Below are 14279 nucleotides of genomic sequence, written 5' to 3'. Positions count from 1 at the left end.
TCTCACAAATGCACGTGAGCACGCCCATGAGCACGTGTATGCGCACCTATGCATGCACATAAGTATTAGCCAAATTTCTATGTCTACAAGAGGAAGCCTGAATTAGCCTGTGAAGTCTGTCCAGAGGGACCATGTTGTCTACTGGCATGCCCTTCCTGACAATCAGATACTCAAATACCTAAATTTCATTGTACCCCATAGCAGCTTGGTATTAGGTATTCCCAGTATGGTGCAGTTAATAAAATAAAGAGGACTTATAACTGGTTGTTGTGTTAATAAAACTGTAGTACTATGTCATGGGTGGAACTATGAATATACGATTATAAAAAACGTTCTTATAAACACCGCCCCTTCCCTCCAGCAAACCCCCAAGTCTCCACTCTCTCCATGTACATCCTAGGAGAGCACTATACGCTCACTACGCAAGCTGCGTAGGGCCCCACCACTGTGGGCCCCCACCCCCAAGACCCAGTATCCCCCCTGCAGGGGCGGGCTGGCCCGGGGGCAGGGTGGAATTTTCCCCCCAGGTAGCCTACATTATCTTTAAAATGGCTGCGGGCCACGGCACTGGCTGTCTGTTATATATATTTTTTGCTAGATGTCGCCACGGCGCTGTATGTTAATTTTTTTTTTTTTTGCTAGATGGCGGCCGGCGATTGGCTAGCTGGCGCTGCATTGTGGGAGTTGTAGTCCGGCTGCACTGAAGGTAAGGACCTTATCAGCGCAGCGCAGCAAAATACAACTCCCACCTCCCAGGAGTCTCAGAGGCAGGTCAGGGAACGAGCAGCGTCAAGAACACCCCATCCCATGTGACTTGCTGAGCTTGTGGGCTGTGGCTGGGAGAAAAAAAAAAGAAGAGGAGAAAAAAAAAAAAAAAAAGGAGAAAAAAAAAAAAAAAAAGGGGGAGAAAAAAAAAAAGAGAGAAAAAGAGAAAAAAGAAAAAGAAAGAAAGAGAAGAGACTTAACATGACAAGACAGAATCATCATCCTCCCGTAGAGGTGCAAGGACCTGGCTCTCCACTGAAACACACCGCCCTCCGCACCCTGAAGTAAGGTGTGATGACCTCTGTTGTGATAAAACGTATTTATTGTATCCCCTTCAGTAGTAAATTTAAGAAATGATGCATAGCAACAATTTTAAAGTTTGGCAGTGGCGGCTTAAGGGCAATCAACCAACCCCCCCCCCCCAACCAGGGGGTCAGGTAGAGGGCCCCTTAGCAGAATTTTGCTTAGGGCCCCAGGGAGGTCAGGATTGGCACTGATCCTAGTTTCCAAAAGCCTCAAAATCAGGCTCTGCTTTTTCTACACATGCATGAAAGAATTTTTCAAACAATACTTTAGAAGAGATGTCCGTTGTTGGGCCAAATGGGGGGGGGGAGTGCGAAATAGAAGACAATGCCAATAGAAGCACACATAGTACACCACACCGATGGGTGGGGAAGGACAAATTGCACAGCGAGAACAATGAGAGGGGCTTAAATGGGTATAGTTAAATAAGACCCGGACATAGATTGCTCTGGGTTACAAGTGCATAAGGCTCAAGTGTGAATAATGTACATAATGCAGGGGTCCAGAGTGCAAGGTAAAAAATAAGTAAAGCCCTCTACCTTCCACCCCCCCCTCCTCCATTGCCCATGACAAAGCCACATCAAGCCAAATGCGCCCCTCCCTTGATTGAAAGTGAAATGCGTGTGCAAAAGTACGAATGCAATAAAAAAAAAAAATGCAAAAAAAGTAAGAAATAAAGTATGAATGTTTAAAAGTGCACAAATGCTGTGCACATGCTGCTATGGGCTGTTAGAGAGGTAAGGGGAGCTTATTTGAACTTTAGTAGAGCTTTAAGGATCTCCACAATTAAACTCATAACATTAATGTTTGGTAATAATATTTCACATCTGCCTCACATGGAAAATGAAATACACAGAAGAGATAGTTAAATAGAATTCCAATATAATAATAAGAATGATAAAGTCATATCTCACCCTTTCCTTCTGGGATCTCCACAGATTTTAAGATCCACTGATACAATGGGAATTGGTAGAGTTGGCCTTTGGGACAGGTCACATTGACATATTTGCAATACCAGGGATCCACATGGAATTTTAGGTAGCGGTCGATGGACAGCCTAATAAACAGGAGCTCTCCAAGGTCTTTATTTTCGGTGATATTAAACTCTGTCACCTGGAAAAGCCAAAAGTAGAATTTAAGAGGTCTGCACACAATACGAATCTAAGCACTGGTCATGGATAATTCAAAGAGCGTGCGGGTAGAGATAAACAGACTTATTCAAAAAAGTATATTAAAGATCAAGTGATACATTTTGTACTATGAAAAATGCAACTAAATAAAGCGATGCACTCCCAACATATGCCTAAATACTGGGCTCATATAAAAAAACATAACAAATCTCGTTAAAAATCGCTATTAATGATCAACTCATTATTCAGTGTAATAAACATATAGCAAAAGCCACAAAAAAACTTTTAGAGAAGTAGGTCAAGTTTTTATAAGTCTTCCCATTATGTATTTCTTAAGTGCTAAAACATTGTTAGTGTTTTTTAGATTTCATTGGTAGCCTTTATCTATGTTTCCTGACAGACTCCATGGCAGTCTACGTGTGGGATAACTCCGCCTCCTCTCCAATGCTATAGGACCCCATTGCCATAAATGTGAGGTTTCAGCCAGAGACTGCGTTACTTTTTTTGTCCTCCTCTTTGGACCAATACAGCATGTGCACTTACATTTTATTTGATGTCCCGTCTGGATGAATGAGCCCCTGGGGGCCAGAGTCGGGCATATTGATGAAGTGGTGTAAGAACCCAGGGCCCAGGCTGGGTGAGAGGTTCCAGGCATAATGCCCTGGTGGTGGGGGGCCGGCCCGTGTATGCCCATGACAGGAAGACCAGAGTGGTGCAGCTGAACTGGCAGGGTCTGGAGATGGTGCCTGTGACATCGGTTCTCCTCCATGGTAGCAGTTTATGTTCTTTTTCTCTTTTTCCCTGGCTCTAGTGTCCTCTGGCCATTTTCATGGCGGCTGGAACACTTCTGCATTCCAGAACACCATGGCACTTCCTGCCCGCGGCTGTGTGAGGCCTCTGCTCATGCGCGAGCATGAGCAGAGGCCTCACGAAACTGAAACTGAGGCTTGGTTTTGCGCATACGCAGCGCGGCAATGGGTCTGGCGGCCATGCAGGTGCATGGCGGCCGGAGTTCAGTGCAGGCACATAGGAGGCGCGGCGATAATTTCACCAGGGCGGGGGATTCAAACAGCCACTGCCTCTGTGGAAAATCCTGCGAGTGTCAGCTTCCCCAAGCCCTGGACATCTGCTTATGTGGTGAGGCACTACCTCTTACCCGTGGTTTGCGGGGGCAGGAGCAGTTCTTAAAGGGGAAGTAACCAACTTTTTTTTCTCTTCTCTCCTCCCTGCATAACCCCTCATTCTGCTACCTGTCCTGGGATTATTGCTTCCGGCAAGAGCGTTTTCCTCCAGGTGCCAAAGATAAATCACTACCTCCTTGCGGCCAGCCCTCACGCACAGTGTGTGTGGGCAGAGGGAGAGGGCCAGATTCTTGGTGGGCGTACTATGAGCTTGTGTGTTAATGGCATGCCTATTTCTTTCTCCCTTGTTTGTCAGCCCTTCCAGATCAGATCGCCAGGTCATTCCTCGGTATGACAGAGACCCTGCCAGGCTGCAACGACGGCATTCTTCATCTAGGTCCAGACGTCATGGCTCACCGACCCGGCGTCAAAACAGGCCTGGTATAGGACCCCCTGTTAGGGGCCTTCATTATTCTACAATAAGCTGGATAGCGCCAGGACCCGGGCCACAGGTGGGAAGTCTGGTTTCTTGCCCCAGGACAGGCCCCACCAGGGAAGTGCACTCCTACAGACCGGGACTTCAGAAGGGACTGGAGGAGAAGATAGATGTCCCTTCAGAAATCCGCTAGGAACCAGGTGTCCAGTGGACGTGAACCTTCCAAGTCGTTTTGGGATTGGGCCCGTCCAGGCAGGTCGGGTGGGGGCACACTCGCTTCTCTTCTGGCACATCTGGGCGGTCCTTCATCAATACTCGTGGTCCTTCATCAATACTCCTTCCCTCAAGTTTATCCCTATGCTGCTACCCTCGGGCAGAAGAACAGAAGCAGGTGCTGCTGTCCTATGTGGACTCGCTAGCGACGCAAGACGCTGTGGTACCTATCTTTGAGGACGAAGAGCTTCAGGGGCTGTATTTCCCCCCTTTTTCGGGTACTGAAGAAAAATGGCTCATGGCACCCGGTGATAGATTTAACATACCTGAACAAATTCATAAAATACGAAAGATTAAAAATGGAGTCCTTGTCTACCATCCAGCTTGGCTAGTGAAAATTAACTGAAAAGATGCCTACTTCCATGTACCTGTGGCGGAAGGGTTTCACAGATACCTCTGGTTCACGGTCAGGCGAGAACATTTACAGTTCACCTGCCTCCCTTTTCGGGCTGACAACCTCACCTTGGGCGCCTCGTATACCTAGGAGCTCAGCTCGACACAATCGAAAATACCATCTCTCTGCCGGTAGAGAAGAGCCCAGTCATATGGGACAGGGTGCGCTTGGCCCTAACTTTCTCACATGGAACGCAGTCTCTGGCTGAGAGCTCACATTTATGGGAATGGGGTCCTAAAGCATTGGAGAGGAGGTGGGGTTAACCCACACATAGACTGCCATGGAGTCCATCAGGAAAGGAAAATTACGGTAAGTATTTGATAGAAAATTTTCCGTTTTTTATTTTTATTTTAATGGGGCAGATTCCCCCTTCTGCCTGCCCCCCCCCTTTCCCACAATGCTGCCGACTTCCCTTCTCTCCTGCTGCTGTGGGCACACAGCTGGATGTTTCAGGATGGAGAGCAGGGGAAGGGAAGTATTTAATTTACCAGCCCCTTTATTTTCTGAATGAACACAGTGAGTGATCAGTACGGATAGTCTCTTTCTCTGTCGCAAAAGTGAGATATCACGGGGTCTGTATGCTACCGTGATAGTTCACCAAAACCCCCCAACAGACATTTTTCCTCCTATGTACTTTAAATGAGACAGAAATTTCAGTAATAGATTGATCCCATGACTTCAAGTGGGCCTCCTTCAATATACTATAATTATAGCTCACGGTGTCCACCATAATATCTTACTTTTAGACACCAGGTGCCTCTGGAGAAAATTTCAAGGCTATTACCCAGAATTACTTAGTATGTTCATCATCAGTTCAATCAGTTGCATTGAGAATATGGTACTGTTCATCTGAATATAAACATACCCATATTCTACATTTTATGATCTGTTATTTTTACACAAGTTTAAAATTTCCTTATACGATGGCTCCCTCTAGTGGCTGATCTACATAAATGCCTAAGATTGTTTAACTGACCTTTACTTGTATAGATTTACATGGTTTAGTGAACAGGCATTAGTCCTCTATGGCAAGAATTAATGCACCAACATATCAATATATTGAATCCACTATCCTTATACTTCATAACATAAAATATAAAAAGGTTTCAAATGTCTCATATGTGACTTCTCCCTAAAAACACTTTATTTACCTCAATTCTGAACCATTTGAAAATATCATAGGCTAGCTGCTCCACAGGGCTAGTAAATATAGATCAAAGAAAAAGGGAAAGAAAAGACCTCTTCTTTTGTTTGTGCAATAGATATAATACAACAAGACTCCATCTAGACTCAATTAGACCTCAAACCCACACAAAGGGTAGACTTTTTCCTACCCTTTGAACCTACCGGACCTTTTAATTAGGGTAGACTAGCAGGTCTAAACCTACCTCTGGATTATTTCAACCCCCTCCCTCCCCCTCATACCCTTATTTTATTTTATTTTATATCTTCTTCATTCCCCCTCCAAACCTCCGCACACTAACCACACCACCACTGAAATTGAACAAACAAACTACAACAACTTTCTCAATAGCAAACGCACTAGGCACACATTTCAGAAGCTTTTGGATTAAAAATCTAACAACTAACACCCAACTGCGTAACAACCAAAAATCATCATGCGCATCCACAAAAATCAATCCACTCCATTATCATTAAAATTATTTTCAATAAAACGCAAAAGGACTCAACATCCCTGAAAAAAAATCCAAATTCCTTAATGAATTCCAAAAACAAAAAGCCAACATCATCTGCATTCAGGAAACTCACTTTAAAACTGACAAGATTCCAAATCTTGAGGATAACAGATTTCCGCTATCTTTCCACGCAACCAATTCTGAAGGGAAAACAAAAGGAGTTTCTATACAGATTTCAAAAACAGACCCCATTCAATCTTCTAGATTCTATGCAGGACCCTGAAGGGAGATGCATATTCCTCAAAGGAAAATTGGGACCTCATCCCATAACCATAGCAAACGTATACGCCCCAAATACAAAACAAGTAGCATTTTTCCGTAAAATAAAAGACTTACTAACCATCTTTGCCTCTGGCATCCTCATTTTGGGAGGTGACTTCAATATCCCCCTAAACCCACTCATAGACACATCAAACTGTACATCGGGCCTTCCTTATAGAGCATTGAAACAAATTAAAATACAACTACAAAAATTAATTTTACATGACGCATGGGGAACTCTAAACCCTCAAACTAAAGACTTTACCTACTTCTCTTCTGTCCATCAGAAATATTCTGGAATCAATTACTTCTTATCCCAAACTGACCTCAAATTACTGGAAAAAAATCAACAATTGAAACCATGACCTTATCTGACCACCACCCTATTTCTATGACACTAACATTCCCAGAAAAAAAAATCATCATTAAAACTAAATCTTGGAGACTCAACACATCCATTCTGAAAGACCCCATAAATGTCCAACATTTCAATGACACACTAAAGAACTACTTCACACAAAATGAAAAATGATGAAACCTCACTTCTCACACAATAGGAAGCACATAAATGTGTCATTAGGGGAGAATTCATTGCCAAGTTAGCCAGACAAAAGAAGGACATCAAATCGAGGATAAAATCTCTGATTGATCAAATCCATAGACTGGAAATGACACACAAAGGTACTATTGCGGTGGTGACACTAGACAAACTAACAAATGCTAGAGCAACACTATCTGAAGAACTAAGCATCAAAACGAAATGACAATACATACTACAACATAAGATATATTATGAACAAGGTAACAAAAGCGGGAAAATGCTAGCACAAGCAGTTTAGAATAAAAAAGTTGCATCCACAATACACCAAATTAGGCACTATACATTCATCTAATGAGGAGATAGCAAAACAGTTTGAACTTTACTATCAAACCCTGTATAACATTCCATCCAACCCTAAATGTCCCCACAACACAGAAAAAAGATCAAACCTCATACAAAACTTCCTACAGAAATATAGCCCACCCCAAATAGCATCAAACATGGCCCAAGAACTTGAAGCCCCAATTTCGGGCCCTGAATTCGATAAAGCTATCAAGGACATGACAATAGGCAAAGCCCCAGGACCAGATGGACTACCCCTACAATATTATAAGACATTCACTAATATTCTAAAGCCTAGATTCTTGAATTCTTTTTACTCACTCCAATCCGTACAAAATCCAACAAAACAACTACTAGAAGCTCACATATTTGTTATTCCCAAAGAAGGTAAAGATCCCAACCAGGTTACAAACTATAGGCCAATTTCCCTAATTGATGTTGATGTAAAGATATATGCCAAAATATTAGCAAATAGAGTTCTCCCTTTATTAACCTCCCTTATATCCCTTGATCAAGTAGGCTTTATTCCAGGCAGAGAAGGACGTAACAATACGATCAAAGCAATAAACATAAACCACTGGCTTACATCCAAAAAGAAACAAGGCTTTTTTCTCTCCCTTGATGATGAGAAGTGGCCTGGGACTATATTGATGCCGTCTTAACCCACATTGGTATTCTACCTCTAATGAGAGCATATATATAAAAGCTCTATATTCTAACTCAACTGCAAAAGTCCGCGTTAATGGCCACTAGGGATGAGCTTCATGTTCGACTTGAACATCGGCTGTTCGCAAGTTCGCCAAACAATTTGGGGTGTTCGTGGCAAATTCGAATGCCGCGGAACACCCTTTAAAAGTCTATGGGAGAAATCAAAAGTGGTAATTTTAAAGGCTTATATTTATGGTATTGTCATAAAAAGTGTTTGGGGACCTGGGTCCTGCCCCAGGGGACATGTGTCAATGCAAAAAAAAGTTTTAAAAACGGCCGATTTTTCAGAAGCAGTGATTTTAATAATGCTTAAAGTGAAACAATAAAAGTGTAATATCCCTTTAAATTTCGTACCTGGGGGGTGCCTATAGTATTCCTGTAAAGAGGCGCATGTTTCCCGTGTTTAGAACAGTCTGACAGCAAAATGACATTTCGAAGGAAAAAAAGTCATTTAAACTACTCGTGGCTATTAATGAATTGCCGGTCCGACAATACACATAGAAGTTCATTGATAAAAACAGCTACCCCAAAGCACCCTCCCAATGTTGAGGGCATGTGGCCTGGTACAGTTCAGGAGGGGGGGGCGCTCTCTCATCCCCCCTCTTTTCCTGTGGCCTGCCAGGTTGTGTGCTCGGATAAGGGTCTGGTATGGATTTTTAGGGGGACCCCACGCAGTTTTTTTTTATTTTGGTGCGGAGTTCCCCTTAAAATCCATACCAGACCTGAAGAGTCTGGTATAGATTTTGAGGGGGACCCCACGCCATTTTTAAAAAAAAAATTTGGCACGGGGTTCCCCTTAATATCCATACCAGACCTGAAGGGCCTGGTATGGAATTTAGGGGGACCCCCCCCCACGTCATTTTTTTTTTTTTTATTTTAGTTCAGGGTTCCCCTGTGGGGAATTCCCATGCCGTTTTTATCAATGAACTTTTATGTGTATTGTCGGACCGACAATTCATTAATAGCCGCGAGTAGTTTTAAATGACTTTTTTTCCTTTGAAGTGTCATTTTGCTGTCAGACTGTTCTAAACACGGGAAACACACCCCCCAGTACGAAATTTAAAAGGGATATTACACTTTTATTGTTTCACTTTAAGCATTATTAAAATCACTACTCCTGAAAAAACGGTCGTTTTTAAAACTTTTTTTTGCATTGATCCATGTCCCCTGGGGCAGGACCCAGGTCCCCAAACACTTTTTTTGACAATAACTTGCATATAAGCCTTTAAAATTAGCACTTGATTATTCATGTTCGTGTCCCATAGACTTTAACGGTGTTCGAACAAATTTTTTGCCTGTTCGCATGTTCTGGTGCGAACCGAACAGGGGGGTGTTCGGCTTATCCCTAATGGCCACCTGTCGAACGCCTTCAATTTGCGCAATGGTACAAGACAGGGTTGCCCCCTATCCCCTCTCTTGTTTGCCCTTACACTGGAACCGTTACTAAACAGAATCCAATCTAATCCAGACATAAAGGGAATACAGATTCATAACCAAACATATAAAGTCACAGCCTGTTGACATGCTTCTCTTTCTCTCAGACTCATATATCTATACCCAATCTTATTCAAGACCTAGAGCAGTGGTTCTCAACTCCAGTCCTCAGGACCCACCAACAGGCCAGGTTTGCAAGATAGCTGAAATACATCACAGGTGATATCACTTGCTGCTTAGTGATTGCAGTATTCTAGTCTGCATCTCCCCCAAGGTAATACTTAAAATCTGGCCTGTTGGTGGGTCCTGAGGACTGGAGTTGAGAACCACTGACCTAGAGCAATTCCAATTAATATCAAACTTGAAAATTAACCATTCAAAATCCAGCGCCCTCAACATCACATTACCCCCATCTTCAATTGCACTATGTAAAAGAAAAAAATTTCCCCTTCTCGTGGGCCAACCACTCCATAACATATCTAGGAATAGAAATCCCTACTAACTTGAATGATCTATTTAAGCTCAATTACACACCAATCTTAAAAGAATCAAAGGATGACTTAAAGAGATGGAACTCATTAAACGTGTCATGGTTTGGGAAAGCCTCTTTAATCAAAATAACAATACTGCCCCGCTTTCTCTATGTCATGCAAACAATCACCATTAGAGTACCATTACCTTTCTTTACCTCTTTTCATCAAGCATGCCCATCTTCATCTGGAGAAGTAAACCCCCAGAATCAAATTCAATCGACTAAATCTATCAAAAAATAAAGGAGGAATTGGGCTCCCTGATTTATGCAAATATCACCAGGCAGCCCTTCTAGCAAGAATAGTGGATTGGAACATCCATCATACAGTTAAAGACTGGGTGTCACTGGAACACATACAACTTTCCCAACCTGCTAAATCCCTTCCATGGATACACCCAAAACACCATCCAATAGCCACCAAAAACCACCCCCTCATAGGTCCCACTCTAGAGATATTTAGAAGTACCTTCAAACCCAGTATTCCCTCACCATGGTTTGGCCCGCTCACCTCACTAAGGAACAATCCAGACTTCCCCCCCCAGGAACAGAACAAAATTTCCTTACCACTATCTGGCCTCATAAAGATATCCTGACTAAACATTTCTTTAACCACTTCAATACCGGGGCCTATTCTGGCACTTCTCTCCTACATGTAAAAATCATAATTTTTTTGCTAGAAAATTACTCAGAACCCCCAAACATTATATATATATATATATATATATATATATATATATATATATATATATATATATTTTTTTTAGCAGACACCCTAGGGAATAAAATGGCGCTCATTGCAACTTTTTATCTCGCACAGTATTTGCGCAATCATTTTTCAAACGACTTTTTTTTGGAAAAAAAACGGTTTCATGAATTAAAAAATAACAAAACAGTAAAGTTAGCCCAATTTTTTTGTATAATGTGAAAGATGTTACGCCGAGTAAATAGATACCTGACATGTCACGCTTTAAAATTGTGCACAGTCATGGAATGGCGCCAAATTTCATAACTTAAAAATTTCCATAGGCGGCGTTTTAAATTTTTTTACAGGTTACCAGTTTAGTGTTACAGAGGAGGTCTAGTGCTAGAATTGTTGTACACGCTCTAACGCATGCGGCGATACCTCACATGTGTGGTTTGAGCGGCGTTTACATATGTGGGCGGGACTTACGTATGCGTTCGCTTCTGAGCGCGAGCTACCGGGGACAGGGGCGTTTTAAATTTTTATTTTTTATTTTTTTTTTATTTTACTTTACCCCACATCTCTCCTCCGGGCTGGAAAGCATGAGATTGGAATTTTTTTTTTTACCGATCTCATGCTGACCTCAAAGATCGCAGCTTCGGTTATTTCCGGGTACCCGGGCATGACGTCATAACATTGCGCCCAGGACTCCGACGGTCATAGAGATGACTGGTGACCATCTGGTCACCAGTCATCTCTATCGTCCTCATCCGGCGCCGGCCGATTCATTCTCTGGGCTCCCGATGGCACGGGAGAGCCCGGAGAAGCACCGGATGGCGGCGGGAGGGGGTCGTCCCCTCCCGTCACCTATAAGAACGATCAAGCGGCGGAACTGCCGCTATGATCATTCTTATCATGCACAGAATCGCCGGCTGAAAATAATGATATCTGAATGATGTCTGTAGCTACAGGCATCATTCAGATATCCCCCCCAAAGTACAGGACGTTTATATACAGTGGCCGGTTTTGAAGCGGTTAAAAAAGGAACACTTCTTTCTAGATAGGAGCTAAACAAAGAAAATAGTCCAAATATAATCTCACAATGGAGAATTTTATTTATAATCATTTTATTAATTTCTATTTATTTTGTGGTTATGTTTATGAATTTCAATATATGCAAATATTTTCACAGCGTAATAATCCTCTGAAGAAGACCCGGTGGGGTCGAAACGCGTCAGATTTCACTTAACATTTTTAGCGCTTGAATTTTATGTAATTTGTGTTCAGTTTCACCTGTGTTGTCGCATTTATATCTCCTGTGTCACAGCTTATATTTTAACCATCAGTGTTAATTGTTTGCTAATATGTCACCAATAAAAAATCTAAGTAATCTTAAATTACATGTAGTATTTTTTCCACCCATTCGCGGATAAAAAAAAACCCCACACGGGGGAAAATTCCCTTTTTTGACATTTATGGGGGTGTGCAGCATCCTTCTTTTCTCATACAGTGTCTTCCCTTCCAAAGACATATCATTTCCACTCTGTAGAATTCACTATTTGAGGGTAAAACAGACTTCTCCAACACGCCATGTCAAGCATGGGAACAGGGTCTTGACATAAACTTATCACAAACAACGCTCACAAAGGCTCTCTGAACGTAGCCACCCAGTGTGGTTTCAAAAAACAAGATGGTACAGAACTCCCTTCCTTGCTTCATAAATTCTCACCTCAAATATCCAATAAATGCTGGAGATGTAAACATGAGGAAGGCTCGATGATACACATGTGGTGGTCCTGCCCTCTGATCCAGACCTTCTGGAAAATGGTGGATGAAACTACAATCTCAATCTACAATTTGATCCCTAAAAATCAGTATCTAAAATCACTAGCAATGTTCATAATAAATGCAGCAAGACACTGCATCCCCTGCCAGTGGCGGCCGAATGTTACTCCAACAAAAAAAAAAAGAATGGCTTTGTAGAATAAATAACATTGAAAAAAATAGAACTCATTAGCATATCACAGGAAAAAATAACTAAATTCACATTGATTTGGTACAACTGGTTAGAATTCAAAAACACCCAAGCCTATAAAACACTCCATATACAATGTAAACAAAAAAGTAAACTACCGCGCTATATCTAAAAACAATAAAGATGACAGCTGCTGCTAGAAGTGAGATACACCAAATAATACAGAAAAAAAAAGAAAAAAAGAAAAAAAAGAAAGAAAAAGAAAAAAAGTAAAATTTACAATAAACTAAACTAGTATACAAAAGTTTGTAAAAAGGATTCGCTGGTCTATACTTCATTGTACCATCCCTTTCACCCCCCCCCCTCCCTTTTCCCCCCTTACCCCCCCAAACACAAAATATTACTTCTATCTCATATAACTTACTCATTGAAAAATGAATATCTATATTTTTACAAAACATACGAATAAATCATGTATGTCTGTAGTACCGGATAACATATTGTTGACATAAAAATAGTATTGTTCTAATGTAAAATGTATTGCATTACCATTGTATTATTAATACATCCCACAAGACTATGTCATTGTTACTCTGTTTTTGATTTTCTGTTCAATCAATAAAAACTTTATGGAAAAAAGAAAAAAAAAAAAAAAAAAGAAGAAGAAAGAGGTAGTCTTGTAGTTAAAAAGATAAGATATAGTAGTAATAATGACCATTGCAATATTTTATATTATTAGGTAATTGCATAGGTGTGCACCCCAAAGCTTAAACACACAGGCGCAGTAGAGCAGTGGTTAAAAAGAGAAAAATCAACCAGCACAAAATAGATACTAATATAAACCCTAAAGATACTGCAGCTGAAAATACTGAGGGCCAAAATATCAAATCCCATATAGATCAATGCTACAAAAGGCAGTACAGCGCAGATAAAACACACTACTACAAACTAAAAATAAAATTAAACAAAGAAATAGTCCATTTTCTTCATAGTGAGGAAATCATTGATGAATTCAGCAGAGAAGCCAGCATGTACCCAGTGAAATAGGTGATCTAAGATTCAGGTATGGTGACTTAAGTGACAACCTCCACCACCGATATTAATGGTCGCTCACCTCCAATGATGGACCCCTGAGTGTATCAGTCAGGTCAAACACAGCGGTCCCTTTATAGGGTTATGTCAGCAGAGTCAGCAGAGCAGTGCACAATGTCAGCGGCGATGAGATTGGCGTCAGTCGTTTTTTGTTTTTATTATTTATTTTGGCATTTTTTACAATTTTTTTTTTTTTTATAATTGTTTTAAATTATTTTGTACAATGTTGAGGTGAAACAGAGAAAGGGACTTGAGGACAGAGATTCCCTAGTCCCTTTCTCTGTAACCTCAGCTGCCACGGGGGGTAGGGGCGTTCAACAAAGGTAATCTGTGGCACACAGGGTGATTAGGGTGTGCCCAGGCACACCCAGCACACCCTGTCCGCACACCTATGGGTAATTGTTAATATTCCTGCACACAACAACTCTATAACCCTAACGCAATCTTCTTACAACTGTCGGGGGGGGGGGGTTGTTGCAGAACTACAAACCTCAGCTGCCTCATTAGATTTTCGAGTAAATGCTCTGGGATTCACTTAGACAGCTAAACAAATTCTCCTTACTCCACAATCTACAAAGGGGAGTCCGTGACTA

General features: G+C 41.6%; 1 protein-coding gene across 1 annotated transcript in view; it reads right to left on the bottom strand.

Moving 5' to 3' along the window:
* Positions 1 to 14279, bottom strand: part of LOC141128895 (polyunsaturated fatty acid lipoxygenase ALOX15B-like) — a 144341-nt gene that overhangs the window by 119836 nt on the left and 10226 nt on the right. Inside the window, exons 9-10 of the mRNA XM_073616527.1 lie at positions 6460 to 6551; positions 1983 to 2181 (exon numbers count right to left, since the gene is read on the bottom strand). Coding sequence (XP_073472628.1) covers positions 1983 to 2181; positions 6460 to 6551 — 291 coding nt within the window. The remainder of the gene's footprint in view (positions 1 to 1982; positions 2182 to 6459; positions 6552 to 14279) is intronic.

Source organism: Aquarana catesbeiana, linkage group LG01, assembly GCF_042186555.1.
Source record: "Aquarana catesbeiana isolate 2022-GZ linkage group LG01, ASM4218655v1, whole genome shotgun sequence".
NCBI lineage: Eukaryota > Metazoa > Chordata > Amphibia > Anura > Ranidae > Aquarana > Aquarana catesbeiana.
This window is presented reverse-complemented; position numbering and strand designations above follow the sequence as displayed.